General features: G+C 43.5%; 2 protein-coding genes across 2 annotated transcripts; one reads left to right on the top strand and one right to left on the bottom strand.

The window, feature by feature from the left end:
* The first annotated feature begins 656 nt into the window (after positions 1-656).
* Positions 657-5,943, top strand: rrp8 (ribosomal RNA processing 8). Its single transcript, XM_068584789.1, has 8 exons — positions 657-835; positions 942-1,048; positions 1,641-1,902; positions 2,054-2,906; positions 3,764-3,893; positions 3,978-4,084; positions 4,182-4,278; positions 5,206-5,943. Exons 2-8 carry the CDS (start codon positions 950-952, stop codon positions 5,317-5,319), a joined length of 1,662 nt encoding a protein of 553 aa, XP_068440890.1. The 5' UTR covers positions 657-835; positions 942-949; the 3' UTR covers positions 5,320-5,943.
* Positions 5,944-6,054: 111 nt separating this feature from the next.
* On the bottom strand, positions 6,055-11,276 carry si:ch211-149e23.4 (uncharacterized). Its single transcript, XM_068585582.1, has 11 exons — positions 10,966-11,276; positions 10,724-10,880; positions 10,245-10,414; positions 9,854-10,135; positions 9,421-9,720; positions 9,037-9,321; positions 8,758-8,920; positions 8,019-8,179; positions 7,794-7,869; positions 6,533-6,560; positions 6,055-6,364 (listed from the first exon to the last, which is right to left on the bottom strand). The coding sequence occupies exons 1-11, from the start codon at positions 11,216-11,218 to the stop codon at positions 6,221-6,223; spliced, it is 2,019 nt and encodes a 672-aa protein (XP_068441683.1). The 5' UTR covers positions 11,219-11,276; the 3' UTR covers positions 6,055-6,220.
* Between the last annotated feature and the right edge of the window lie 3,413 nt (positions 11,277-14,689).

The following is a 14,689-nucleotide window of genomic DNA, read 5'->3' as shown; positions in this document are numbered from 1 at the left end:
GAAAATGTGTCTCCTTACAGACTGGAAATCATTGGTTTCTAGTTTCACGTTTAGGTTTTATTTGTCATTCAAGCTATAAAACAAAATGTCTAACAACTGGTATCGTGTTGGATAAAACACACAAACCTTGTACATATTCTTCATACTGTGAATTATTGCATATTTACTGTTGCTCTTTGGTCAATTTGTTGTACAGTTCATTCTCGTGTTATACTGTACAGCTCTTTAGCTTTAACACATACACTTTATAAAGTATCTATGGTAAATTACTATTTCGTATTTATGAAACTTTACTTTTGCGGCACTAATATTACTATAATATAATTATAACGACCATTATGCACTGAAATACTAATACATAGTCCTTGTGTATGTGTGTAAACCTAATTCTACCTACCTCAGCATGTTTAAACAAATGATATATTGGATAGGAAAGAGTACACATATCAAACAATACTTAATTAACATATCAATGAATTTATTAAAAAAAAAATACTAATGATGATAATAATGACTGTTAGTGATACAAATATCCTCGTAAAACTTATTAAATAAGAGCAGAACATGTAGGTCATCTATGATCTATTGTTTCTCAGAACTTAACATCCCACAAATCTGTGGTGTGCCTACGTCATCCACCTGCGCCTGTAGTTGTGTTTAGCTTCCTTAACGCACATGAGACAAACCAACGTGGCTTTTGCTTTTGACACGATTTCATTCTACAGCTATTGGACACATTTACGTGTTTATTAAAACAAGCCTCTCCTTACAAACAGCGCCTTCAACGAAACGAGCCGTGTGACGAGTAAAAGAGCTTCTGCCTCGAGACAAAGTGGTGAGTTATTGAATTAGCCGAGTTAGCGCGAGTTAGAGAAGAGGCGTTAGCAGGGTTGTTTCTCGTCTTCATTTAAGAGTTATGTTCGTACGTGTGTTTCTTCCAGCGGGAAACATGTTTAATGAGGATGACGACTGGAGTGACGAACAAGACGCTCAGGTGCTGAGCAAGACTGTGACCGGGAGCACCCAGAAGGCGAGCAGCAGCACCAAGGTACATGTGCGTGCAGTGTCACGTCGAGGGGGTAACCGGTACTTTGATACGATCTGTACTTGTGAATGCCTTAATGACGTGTCTTAAGTCCAACATGCATAGCAACAGATGGTGAAACCATTAAAAAAAAAAAAAGGTCAGATGATAGTCAGGAAATGTAACAGCTGATTTTATGTAGCTTGTTTTGGATTTGTTTTTAATGATTTCTCTTCTGGGAGACAGTCAAGCGGGGAAATATGTGCTGAAGTTATATTGGAAAACAAGAAAAAGTTAGGTAATTGAATAAAAGACTAACAAAGATACACAAGTATGAACACGCACAACAACTTTAAATGTCCTTTCCCATCCAATTCAGGCATCATAAAAGGTTTAAATTACTTCTTCGCTATTTCTTTAAAAAAAATAAAAAAAGACAAATAAAAAACACCAGAAAATCCAAAAGGTAATTTTCAGCACAATAATCCATGAAATATGTGGTTTTCCACATCTATAAAGAAAAAGTGGCACTTTCTATATTGGACAGTCTTCAACATGGGGTTGCACGTTTCAGTTGAAGGACTTATTGTATTCTCTGAATGTATCCCCGGATCAGACCCAGGTGGTTGGAAAGAAGAGCCTGCTGCGAACCCTGCAGACACTGGGCTCTGTACCAGAGTGGAAGAACGACGATCATCAGGAGGACAGCGACAGTGAGGCAGAAGTGGTCCCGTCACCCACCAAGAAAAAGAAGAAGAAGAAAAAGCGAAAGAGAGCGCCAACAACAACAGAAGCGCAGCAAGATGATGGAGACTTGGACCAGACCGTTAATGGAGAGACACTTGCAACAAAAAAGAGGAAGAAAGACAACACAATTGGTGAGTAACTAAGTACTTAAGGGCTTGCATTTCATTAATTTATTAACATTTCAAAGTGTTGAGAAGTATTAATTGATGAACAACAATGTTGATGTTCACAGCACTTAACGATGACATAAGGTCCAAATGTTTTTTTTTCTTCTCCCTTAAGCGCCTTTGAAGTTAAAAACCCCATCTGTGAGCAAAATAACGAATAACGGAATTATCAAATCCAAACCAGAGGACACAGAGGTGCTGAGCAGAAAACAGTGGAAAAACAAAATGAAGAACAAGAGGAAATGTAAAAATAAATTCAGTCAGAATGAGCCAGAGAAGAAAATCAATAAAGCAGAATCTGCAGAGCAGCACGAGCCAAAGAAAGAAGTCAAAATAGATTCATATAGCAACAACAGAAACAACAACAACCAGAAACCAGCCAAGAAAAAGGAAAAGCAAAGTAAACCCCAGAAAATGAAAAAGGCTGAAGAGAACACCGACATATCCGTTACAACAGACACACAGACGCTCGAAGAGGAAAAGCAGCGCATTGTTGTTAAAGTGAGAAAAGACGCAACTGAATCTTCTGCTGATGCACCAAAACAGAAAGCAGATGTACCTAAAGTGGAGAACGCAGGTGAGCAGCACCAGTCACCCGTGAAAAGTCCGAAACTCGAGCTGAGCAGGGAACAGATTCTGAAAAGAGAGAAGCTCCGGAAATTGCTCAACAGACAGGAAGCAGTCCAACGGGAGAGTCCCGCGGAGACGAAAGTGGAGCCTGCGGCCCCAGAGGAAGAGGTGAAACCGGACCGCTCCTCCTCCCTGAGGTCCCGCATGGAGCTGCAGCTGGACTCGGCCCGTTTCCGGTACATTAATGAAGTTCTGTACAGCACGTCCAGCGGCGAGGCGAAGCGCATGTTCAAACAGGACCCTGAGGCCTTCGAGATCTACCACAGAGGATACACGGCGCAGGTTCAGAGGTGGCCCGCCAACCCGGTGGACGCCATCATCTCTTACATTCGACAAAAGTGAGATATTTTAATTAATGTGTTCATTTTCCTGTTGTCAACATTGTGGATTTTATTGAAGTTCTCTTTCAAATCACACTTGTTTTGAAATTTGGACAGGGACTTTCTTTCTTGGCCTTTGAGAACAGTGCGAATAGTAAAATAACCTCAGATCAGAAAGTACTTTTATTGGCTTTTTGTTGCTTTCGACTGAATCTCAAAGTTTTCTTCAATAACTACAAAGAGATAACAAGTGGGCCAATGTGCTGAGTTTTTTTTTGTTGCACATTTTGCAGAGTCAACACATATTTCTGATTGTGAGCTGCCCTTTTTGAAAAAAAAAAATCCCATGGCTTGCCCACTTCCATTGAAGTTTGTTGGACAACCAAACACTAACTGAAATGAAAGGGATTTTAAATATGTAATATCTGAGTGGTTTTCAAATACAGGAGATTCTGTATCTTTATTTTTGAATTTGATTCACCACATGCTTTAGATTCAGGTCCTCTGATCAAAACCGCACCTCTTTAGTCCATTTTTTTCTGAAAACATTAACAGGGCCGCCACTCTACACCATCACAACAGGAAAAACAATTCAATGTCCTTGTCTTGTTGGGAAACTCCCATTATCTACATCAGTAATCTGCTGTACACAGTAAATACCTTCCACCACTCTGCTGAAGACTCGGTGTCAACGAAGAGTAATGCAGGAGAGGATGCTGCACTGTGTGTGTTGAAGTGATGCTTCATTTGGCTGCTGTGAGAACACGGCTTTGTTGGTGTCAGCAGTTTGGGAGAGCATCAACAGTTTTGACTTTTAATATATATATATATACACTAATATGCTATAAACGCATCAATTGTGCCCTTTTTTTCAGACCACCTTCTCTGGTGGTGGCAGACTTTGGGTGTGGCGACTGTAAAATAGCGTGCAGCGTGAAGAACAAAGTGCACAGCTTCGACTTGGCAGCGACCTGCAAACTCGTCACCGTCTGTGACATGGCCGACGTGAGTGCGCCGCTGTTTTCTGCATGCCCATCCACTGACAGTCCTTACGATTGTTAGAAAACACAACGCATTTTCATCGCGCAGGTCCCGCTCCAGGACGGCTCGGTGGACATCGCCGTGTTCTGCCTTTCTCTCATGGGAACCAACTTGGCAGATTTTCTAGCAGAGGCCAATCGAGTGTTAAAGAAGGGGTAAAACATGTCACACACACTGATAAGGCACAGAAGATGTGTGTGTGTTTGTGTCTGTCGTACATGTCTGGATAACTGATTTGCACCATTATTGTAGGGGGGTCCTGAAGATAGCGGAAGTGGCGAGCAGGTTCGAGAACGTGCGGAACTTTGTCTCGGCACTAGGAGGTCTGGGATTCAAAATGGTGGCCAAGGTGAGAAAAAAAACTAGGGACATCAAGGACAAGGAAACACGTCCTTATTTGGCTACTCTCTCTTTTTATATAAACCAAGTTAATGCATGTATATCAAATGAAATGGTACGCTCATACTCCAATTATGAGAACCCAGATGATACACTTTTCAGAGTTCTTAGTGTCATGGAAAACCTGGAAAAAGTCTTGGAATTTTTAAATGGTTATTTTCAGGCCTAGAAAAGTAAAAAATAAAAAATCCTAAAGGTTTTGGAAAAGTTATGGAAATGTGTTATTTTTATGTGTTCATGACGTTTACTTACGCCGTGTTTGAAAGAATCAATATATTATTTTAAAGAAAGGCACTCAAAATATAAGCAGGCATACACTCCGTCTATATAGATGTTCATTTTTTTAATCACTATTGTCTCTCATCCCTTTGTGTCATTTAAGATATACTATATGCTTTGGAATTCTCATTGTTAGTTCATACTGCATTTGTTCATGGTTACATTCAGCTTCCACAAAATGTTTGGTCATGGTAATTTGGTGAAAAATCATGACTTTAAACCAAAAGAGTTTCATGGAAATCCATCGGTCAAAATGTGTAGCACATTTTTTACAGATGACTTTTAAAATATTCAATATGGTTTCTTGTCACAACAGTTATTGGGACTATTCGTTTTCCCTTTATAAAGGCGGTTTTCTCAAAGAGGGAGTAAGCAGCTGACGGCTGCACATTTCATAATTTTTAGTTTGAGGTTATGGCGTTGTGGGCAGGAAGCCTCAAAGATTTATTCAGTAAATTGGTTTATTGTTGGCAACAAACTGACTTTTTTAAATGTATTAAAGTTAGCTGTACCACACAATGGCCGTTATATAAAACATTTAGCGAGTGACTATTTAATGAGTGATTTGTGTTTTTGATTCATTTCTTTCTTCCTACAGGACACAGAGAATACTCATTTCTACTCCTTTGAATTACTGAAGACGGGAGACGCTCCAGAAAATATCAAGAAATTTGGACTGCAGTTGAGGCCTTGTGTCTACAAGAAAAGATGAATGTGATGCGAAAAGACTTTATGCAAACAGTGTATTTGTTATACAGTGATACTTTTGTTTTTTAAGCAGTACGTTTGTGAATGTGAAGCTTGGATCTGTTTTCCAAAGCAGCGGTTGTACATTTGTATCTAAATGTATTGTTTTAGATTGCTACATGTTGAAGCCTGGGACGGAGCTGAGATCATTGTACATGAGTACATTATGTACAGGCCACCATGTTCAGAATATTTTTACAAGAAAAATATGTTGTTGATAAATCCTGACAATTCTGGAAAAAGTTAAAGAATTAAATCCGACTAAAACCGTGTGCGTGTGCACGCGTGTTTGTTTTCATTTGCCACAAGAGGGTGTAACAGCACTACATCCATCCCACTGTGGGCAGATGAGGACGAGTGTGTCTGCGTCTGGTAAATGAACTGTATGAGAATGTATTTATAGAGGTGACACGTTGTCACAGCAGATGGTCCTCACTGATTCAGTCCACCAAAGATACCACAAGGGCAGATGGTGGGAAGCTAAAGTCACAGTTATCTCTATATCTAGAGATGTGTTTTTGTTCAGTCATGTGGCGACAACTTGAAAAAAAATAGCAAATTATAGAAAGAAATATATATATTTGGACGGTTTTATTGACAAAAGCAATGTACATAATAAAATATACAAAATTCAAGTTGATGAAGAAGTGCAAAGGTAATGCTTTAAAATCAGTAATGCATATCAGTGAAAGTAAACGTTGAGAATAACTTGCATTTCAGTACATAAAAAGTATTATTTCACTTCTAATGCTGAACTCATGAAAATGCACAAATGATAAATCCTGCCAGTTCTCGTAAGCCTTCATATCTAGTTTGTGCACAATGCAAAACAGAATGTGTAAATCCAAAGTCTTTTTTTTAAATCTTCACACCGTACTCTTAACGTCAAGGACGATGGAGTAATTGACCATCTGAGCGTATTCCTTACTTTCTGTCACTGCTGGTTTCTTCATCTGAGGAGAGCCGGGATCTTGCATTAGAGCTGTCAAGCCAGCGAGAGACTCCTTTTTCTGAATTATACAGTTAGAAGTTAACAAGTTGAGAGATTGCGGATTTCAGATATGTGTCATAACTGAGCAAAACCAGAAAAATAATATCAATTTACAATGAAAAACCTGATTTAAGAACATTTTTCTAAAAGAAAAACACACTTGCACGTTAAGTGAATTTACTCTTACCTTGTATTGTGACCTGTTTTGTCTTTTGCTGTAAAACAAAACCAAAAAGATTGTGTGACTCACGTGAATCTGTTTTGAAGGATTTCTTTCTTTCTAGGAGCTTGTAGGGCTGAACATCACCACTAGATGGCACTGTGACTTAATCTGACACACAGAGTTGTGTTCGAATGGGGAAGTTGCAGGTGGGAATGCATTATGCTCCAGGAATATCAATGGAGACGTGGAGCGCTGATCCGAGTCCTCGTCACTGATCTCTCGTGTCAGAAGCAGCAGCTCCGCTTTGTACATCATGACCCCAGAGACGTCAACGCAATGAAGGCCTGCAGCCGGGAAAAAAGTGTCCCAGTCCTAGAGAGGAGGCTGCGAGGGAGATGGGGGGGGGGCGTTGGTTCCAAAATAGCTTTTCTCTCGGGGAGTCATGTTTTCTTGTATACGCTGGTTGTACGCTGTGTGACTGACCTTCCTAAATTAGCCTGACAGGACCCTCCCACAGGAGCCAGGGATAAGGGGACCGAGGCTCCGTCAACCAATGGCACCTTGACCAAATGTTCTGACCAGCGAGCCCGCATGGCCTATTCAAGCAGCGTCTGAACCGCTGTTGTGCTGCACAGTGCAGCGTTGGTCACAGCGGGGCCTGATCTGATCCAGACAAACATTCTTGAGAGAAGTTAGATTTGGCAGCGAATGCGAAAAAATGTGGAAACTTCTGCAGGCAGAAGCCATTAAACAGTTCTTCTGTGACAGATATCCCACATCAGTTGTAAAAGACGAGTGGCTCGCGGATGTCTTCCAACTGCAGTACGATTAAGAGATGGATTTGTGGATTCTTTCTAATGGTTGAACGGCAGCTCGGATTTCATTATTCTAATCACTTCCGAAGTCGTGGACTTTGAACCTTTTAACTCCACGTTTGCAGATGCGGCGTCGATGATAACGGGCCAACAAACAGCAGTCTACTGCAGAGACGTGCCAGACGTCACGCTTCTAAAAGCCAGAGCAGGAAACTGGAAGATAAACCTGTTTGTCTGCAACGTTCTACCTGTCTACACGCAGGGCTGCGGTGACAGAGGCACATGTCTGCTTCTGCCACACTGCTTCCTGTTTGTGAATAACAGCCCGATACATGGGGTTTTGGGTTAGTTGGGTTAACGATCCGCGCATCCTGTTTGTCTCGTGTTTTATGCTACCGGCAGCGTTGCCCTCACTTGCCTGTCTACACATCTCCTGCTGAGCTGCTTAACCGTGCAGGCACTTAACTCACCAGCACAGCCAGAGGGTGACGGCGAGGATGAGGATGAGGGCCGAGGCCGAAGAAATGCAGATCATGGCGGCAAGTGCTGAAAGACATAGACATGGACACAGTTGTCTAAGCCAGAGATTCTAAGCAAAAGTCCCAGAAAACTTCATTGTGAATGCCTCAAAATGTTGATATGATTAGAAAGTCACTCTGATATCAGATGGAAAACACAACAGGGTCCACACTCACCCAGCTGCTTGTCCTCGCTCGTGACCTCCACTTGAATGTTGACCGTGGCTGAGTGGTGATAGAAGGACGCCCGGCAGCTGTACAGGCCTTCATCCCGCTCTGTGAGCTCTGACTGGAAGACCATTGCGACCCCGTCCATGTGGACAAGCGAGCCGTCGCTCCTGAAACACCAGTGACTTTTAACTGAATTTGTCTTTGAAGGAGTGTTTTTATTTTGTTTCTATTGGGAACAAATCACTCGTAAAGACAGTAACCAACAATGTGTTAGTCCATCTCACAAATGTTTCTGACTTTTTACTCGGTTTTCTCCTCATCTGTTCCTCCATTTACATACATGTTCAAGTTTGCACCAAAATATGAAGTTTTATTCTCTTTGTTTCATGTGTTAATTTCCTCTCTCGCTTACACACAATATAAATACAAGTGCATTAGTTTTGAGCTATGTTTAGCTGCAGATTTATCCACATTTACAACAAGGTGCGTGTCAAATTCACCCAAAATAAACTACAGTACCCACAGTGAGTTCATGGGATTATAGAATCTACTCCAAACTCTCCATTTCATGTATTGCAGGGTCATATCCGTGTTGTGGAAACAATCCAGTTGACATTTCCAGGCTGGTAATGGTTAAATCTGTGTGTAATAGCTCCTTGAAATCGGGCGAGCATTTAATTTTGTGCAGTACGCCGTGCGTACAGCTGCATCCTCGTAAGGCGGAAGATAACAGAGGATTCGTCACCTTTTACAGATGAGGTTGTACTCTGGCACGTTGCCTACGACTCGGAGCAGCACTCTCTGAATGTGATGATTTTCCTGGAGAGTCAGTCTGTGTGTGAGGATTTCACCACCGTAGCGGCTTTGCAGAGGAGTCGTGTGGTTTAGGACTCTCACAAAGGAGATATCTGCGGAAAAAGTCCTTTTAACCACGACGTCTTTGGATCGCCGGATGCATTTGTGTAAATTACGACATTTAAAGTGATTGGATAGGTGCTCGCATGAGTATTGTTTCTAAACTCACAGTATCTGGGGACATGAATGCTCTTTTTCTCTGTGACTCCATGTTCCAAACGACCCACACAGGTCAGGTCCTGGCCCTCGTGAACGGCCAGAGGAAACGGATAAGTCAGTTTGGCTTTATTGACGAAGCCCTCATACTCTGAGTGCAGGGAGGTTTGGCCTTTGGCATTTTCGGGAAGGACCCAGGCGAGGTCAGCCCCGACACCCTCCCCTCTGCAGTCACACACTGCCAGCCACAGAGGAGAGTCCTGCTGTCTCACCAGAGACACGCTCATCAGAGGGGCTTCTGAAAAAGAAAACAAGGGGCGACAGGAAGGGAATGAGCAGCTGCATGAGTTTTGTGTGAGTCACACACAGAAATATGGCAAAGACAGAAACAACGTACTCTGCACAAGAATGCGTATTGTTCTTTTTTCTGGTGCTTCCAGGCTTGGATGCTCAACTGTGCAGGTCAAATTCTGACCGGAATACAAAGATGACAAGACATGCGCAGAGCTCCGGGCCGAGACCGAACCATCGGCCCGGACTTCGGTCTCGGACACATAACTGATGCTGCTGTCGACGTTTCCAACGTGCCAGCTTATGATGGCCGCAGGGGCAGCGCTGTCCACAGAGCAGTCCACCTTTGTGAACCCCTCGCCGTCTTTCCACTCGGTGCTGGAGTTGATGGTGATTTCAGGGCGGGCTGCGTGGGAAAGAGGAGTTGAAAATAGGGGTTTCTTTTGATTAAAAAAAAACAACAAATCTATGGCGCTTGTACGGCCAGAGATGCCCGCTACTCAGATACAATTATCCACCGCTTGATTTGTTGAACATACCGCAAAGAGGGAGGGTAATGCTTCTGTTCTCCGGCTCCTCAAACGCTGGGTGATTTATCACACACTCCGCAGTGAGCTCCCAAGGCGAGCAGGCAGGGAGGAGTAAAACTCCCCTGACAGAGTGGCTTCCATTATGAGAAGTGAAATTGAACCAAGAGACTCCAGACACACCCTCTGGTAGAAGCCAGGACATGTTGGCTGCAGGAACAGCATCAGCTGCTGAGCACTCAATCACCCCGTGTCCGTCTTCAGTCTGCAAATCGACTCGAATTGTCGGAGGAACTGAGAGGAGAGAATGTTCCATGACAATATTTCAGTCACACGCAGCAGAAAATTGCAAATGTAGCTGTGAAAGTCTTAAGAGAAGTACAATGGAAGCAGTTTCCCTTACCGGGCTGTATAACTCGAGGTTTAACCGTGACAGTAAAGTTCACCGTTGTTTTAATATGGTGATAGGAGAAGAAGCATTCATACAGGCCGCCGTGGTGATGCTCCACAGGACCCTGAACTGTGAGGCTGCTGCCAACCAGCTCCACACGGTCAGGCAAGGGCCCGTCATCTCTAGACGGAAACACAAGTGAGAATACGAAGAGGAATCCATGTTTCAGACTGTTATTTCAATCAGGAAACGTGTCTAAATCTGATTCCTGCCGTCTATCACTTGTGGTTTGGTGCCATCAAACGTGCTACCACATCCTCCACGGCGTACGTATCATTTCACTCAGAAGTGTTGATGTTAACTGTTTCTGTCCATGTGTTTTTACGTATTATTCTCAGGACGATCGTGACAAAAGCAAAATCAAGAAAATAATAAAAGCAATTACAGGCCAAAAGTTGGCAGATTCTTTTACAATACCAAATGTGTCTTACTTTATGCAGGTAACGTTGTAATGTGGCACATTCCCAGTGACCTGCAGGCTGATGACGGTGTCTCTCTGTCCTTCCTGCACCTCTAAAGCTGGAGTGCCTTGCAGGTCCTCACTGTTGCTTCCCAGCTCCGAGTACAACAACTGAACTCCAGACAAATCTGCAAAATATTAAAACACGACTTTGTTTTTCTGTGACGTCTACCTCATGTTTTTTTTTTAAGGTGAAACATTGCTAATACTCACATAAAGACGGCAATGTTAAGACTCGGGACACTTGGTGTGTAAATTTGGGGTGGTCAAACACACAAGTGACATTACGGCCCTCATACACTGCTGCAGGGAGGACAACTGAGCTGGTCTGCACGTCTGAGTCTGTGTTGTCCTCTCTCTGCACCTCTTTGTCGCTGTTCAAAGCCATGGCGATGTCAGCGTCAGGTCTGCCTCCAGATGAGATGCACGAGACCACCCAGAACTCACTTCCTCCTTGTTGTACCATCTCTGCTTTAATGCTCACATTCGGCCTCGCTAAAAGAGCGGGGAGAAAGGCGAGAGGAGTTATTCTTTCTCGAGGTCTGATGTTGTTGTTTTTTTCTCCAGCAAATCTAAAAGTCAGATATCAAGGCAAGGCTCAGGGTGTTTTTGTTTAAATAGGAAGCCGGGGCCGGATGAGCAAAACACAAGCCGTGAGGGGCTTCTGCTCAGGTTTTGGAAAATGCTGACTTAGGCTTATCACCTGTCCCATCTGTTGGCCTGGCTACAGCTGAGAGCAGATGTCTGGCCCAGCTGCTGTCCGACCGAAGCTGAGAGCACCACAGGCTTTAATGCAGGGAATTAGCAGAGATCAGAGTATATTATCAAATACATAAAAGTTGGGGTGTCGTACAATATCCTGCCATCCCTAACGAGTAAGAGAACTAAGTTTGGGTGTTGGAGGAAGGATATGTGTGATTAAAGTGAGTTTAATTAAAGCACTTTGGCTTTATACATTTCATCTGTTGACACGCACAGTTCAGTGTGAATTTAAGCACTGCAGCTGGACAATTAGCGAAGCTGCAGCGCTTCAGCGGGGTGTGACTGTATCACGGACAAATGAGCTGGCTGGCCTGGTTTGTGCTAATGGGATCTTTACATCGCGCAGGCTCGCCAAAGTTGCCCGTGGTTCCCTTGAAAAATGACAGTATTCAAATCTTGATGGCCAAATTACGGTGGTCCTAGCAAGCGGCATGAGGCTGCACCACAGAGGAGCGTTGACTTGGTTTGTTGTTGTTGTTTGACCTGTTTTGTCTGTTCTGTGCTGGAGGCAGCGCGAGTACCATGGGGGCCGTAGCCTACATGCGGCGTGTGAACTTGCACATTGCTAGGTCAGTTGGTGGGAAACAAAACTACATGTCTGAGTGTTTTTTTCTTGGGTAGCATGTGACTTAAGTTTTGCACAACTTGTGTTCTTCTTAAAGGAAGTTTAATTGAATTACTTACATAAGTACTTTTATGTAAATATTGTCTAATGTTTCGGCCCACTTGGGGGCAGTATTCAGCATACATGGAGCAACATTAGCATTCAGTCAGATTCCTGGTCCTGTATTTATTCCCTTTCAGCTCTGTTTTTGGTCCCTACCAACTCCATAGGATTGCTTACTGTGTCTTTTTACCTCATAAACGTCAAACCAATGGACGAAACGTTGACTAAATACAGTAACTGTCCTGGATTTCTAGAATCTTGAGTGACTTCAGATCCATTGCATACCTCATTCACACTGTATAAGAACTTTATTGAAGTTGAAAAATAGTTGGTTTCACCACTCAACCAAACTGTTTTACTCACATGTCGGCAGTTTGTGAGCAAATGGTTTTTGATTAAAAAGAAATTGAACAGGAGAAATGTAGTCACCAAATTGCACGCTGCTGTTATTAATTATTTACTGGCTTATTGCTGCATTGTGGTGTTCCATATGCTCAACGTCAGTGAAAAAAGTGCATTCCCACATGAATGCGTTGCATTGTACAATGTGATTTATGGTCTGTCACCGTGTACGTGGAGCAGGGTGGGAAGGAACGGCCGGCGTGAAAAATCAGCAGGAGAATGTTATTGTCGTCGTGAGATGCTGAGTCATGATGAACAATTACAAAAAACTGGTGAATGCAGCACAACACGCCCCCATTCAGACAACACAAACGAAGAAACACCACAGTCAGCTGTGAGTGTGTTGGCTTACTGTAGGTCTCCACCCTCATCGTGGTGACTTTGGGGTCTGGCAGGGTCGGGTGTTGGACCACGCAAGTCACGCTGTCCTCGTCCTGCAGGTGGGTGGGGAAGCGGAGGATGCTGCTCAGGGTGGAGGTTCCGTTTGAGTGAATGGTTTCACTCAAGCCGGCAGCAAAAGTGTCATCTGAAGGAGGTTGGCCGGCGACCAACCAGCTTATCTGAGGCGGAGGCCGCCCGCCGACCGCAGAGCATGACACCGACTGGTAGTGAGAGCCGTTTATGGTCTCTGCTTTCACCAGCATCTGAATATCAGGCCGAGCTGTGAAGGAACGTTGTACGCTTGTCAATCTTCTTGTGTCAAAGATGGATTATCGCCAAGTTATTCAAATCAGGATGGTGGTGCAGCAGTTATGATCTTTTCGATGTATTTTCAATTACGGCAATCCCATGAGGCTCATGACTTCTCATCGTGGTGAATGAAAGAAAATCATCCATTGGCTTACCTACTACAGTGAGATATACGCGGTCAGAATACTGGTCTTCCTCTGATTCAAACTCACAGATGTATTCTCCCTCCGCTTCAACACTGGACACTTTCATCTCAACTGTGAGGTTGGTGAGAGAGGCTGGCTTTGAGATGTTATCGCGGCTAAATGGTTTGCCGTTAAAAAATCCGGCCAGTCGCTTGGATGTGATCTTGGAGTTAATCTGGCGTTTCCACTCGGCGCTCTGGATCTCACTGTCGCCCAGATAACTACAGCTCAGGTAGACGTTCTCTCCCAGGACTCCTGTGATGTTGTGAGTGATCTCAAGGATCCTCTCTCCACCCATCCCTGTGACACGAAACGGCACGATGTTCAGGGACAATGAAAAATGTCATAAACTCACCTGAACAGCCCTCACACACTGCGAACACCAGAGGATGTTTGAGGGGGCAAAATGTGAGTGTTCCTGACCGACAGCAGGTTGATAGATGTCCATTGTTGTGCCTGTGAAAGCTCTTTTCTGCACATCCCAGCGCTTTAGTTGAGTGAAACTGTGATTGATGAGAATGACTAATGGTCATGTGGTGATGTGCCTCTCAGTCATTTCATCATTATTAGAATGTGTCAATGACTAATCAATAAAAACAAGAGTAAGAGTCTCCAGCCATGCTAACACGCTCACACTGACAATGCTAACACGCTGAGGGTCAGCAGGTGATGTTAACCATATGCACTGTCTTAGCTTAGCGTGATTACTGATAAGCAATTCATTCAGATGAGGCTGATTGGCATGGTGTCACGTATTTAGACTTGAAATCAGGAGAATACATCCCCTGAGGACCATGAATGTCACTGTGTCTAAAGGTGACATCTGTGCCGCTGACTTAAAAGTATAGGTTCAAGATGAAGAAGCTACGGTAATGATCAAAGGGCTGAAGACAGGAATTGTACTTTGGGCACACAATAACACTTAAGAACTGCAACCTTGTCCCCGCAGTGTATATTTAGCAGAGGACTCCATTATGTTAATGAAATGAAAACAGTCCAAAAGTTACGCCCTGATCCATCCACCAACACCGACGACGCCGCTCAGAAAGCCACCATCAGGGGAGGTTTCACAGGAAAGGACATTTATTAGAGGATGACAGGTTTTAACACTTGCAGAAAGGACAGTGTGCAGACTCCAATGCATATAAAGCTCCAATAATTCTGCTTCCACTGATGACTTTATTAAAGTACACTTGAGGACAGTTTGCTCCATCATCCAGCTGGAGCCAAG

The sequence above is a fragment of the Clinocottus analis genome, unplaced genomic scaffold (genome assembly GCF_023055335.1).
Source record: "Clinocottus analis isolate CAN_PGR_092001 unplaced genomic scaffold, fCliAna1.0.p SCAF_2, whole genome shotgun sequence".
Taxonomy (NCBI): Eukaryota; Metazoa; Chordata; class Actinopteri; order Perciformes; family Cottidae; genus Clinocottus; species Clinocottus analis.
The sequence above is the reverse complement of the archived record's forward strand: the minus strand, read 5'-3'. Positions and strand labels throughout refer to the sequence as shown.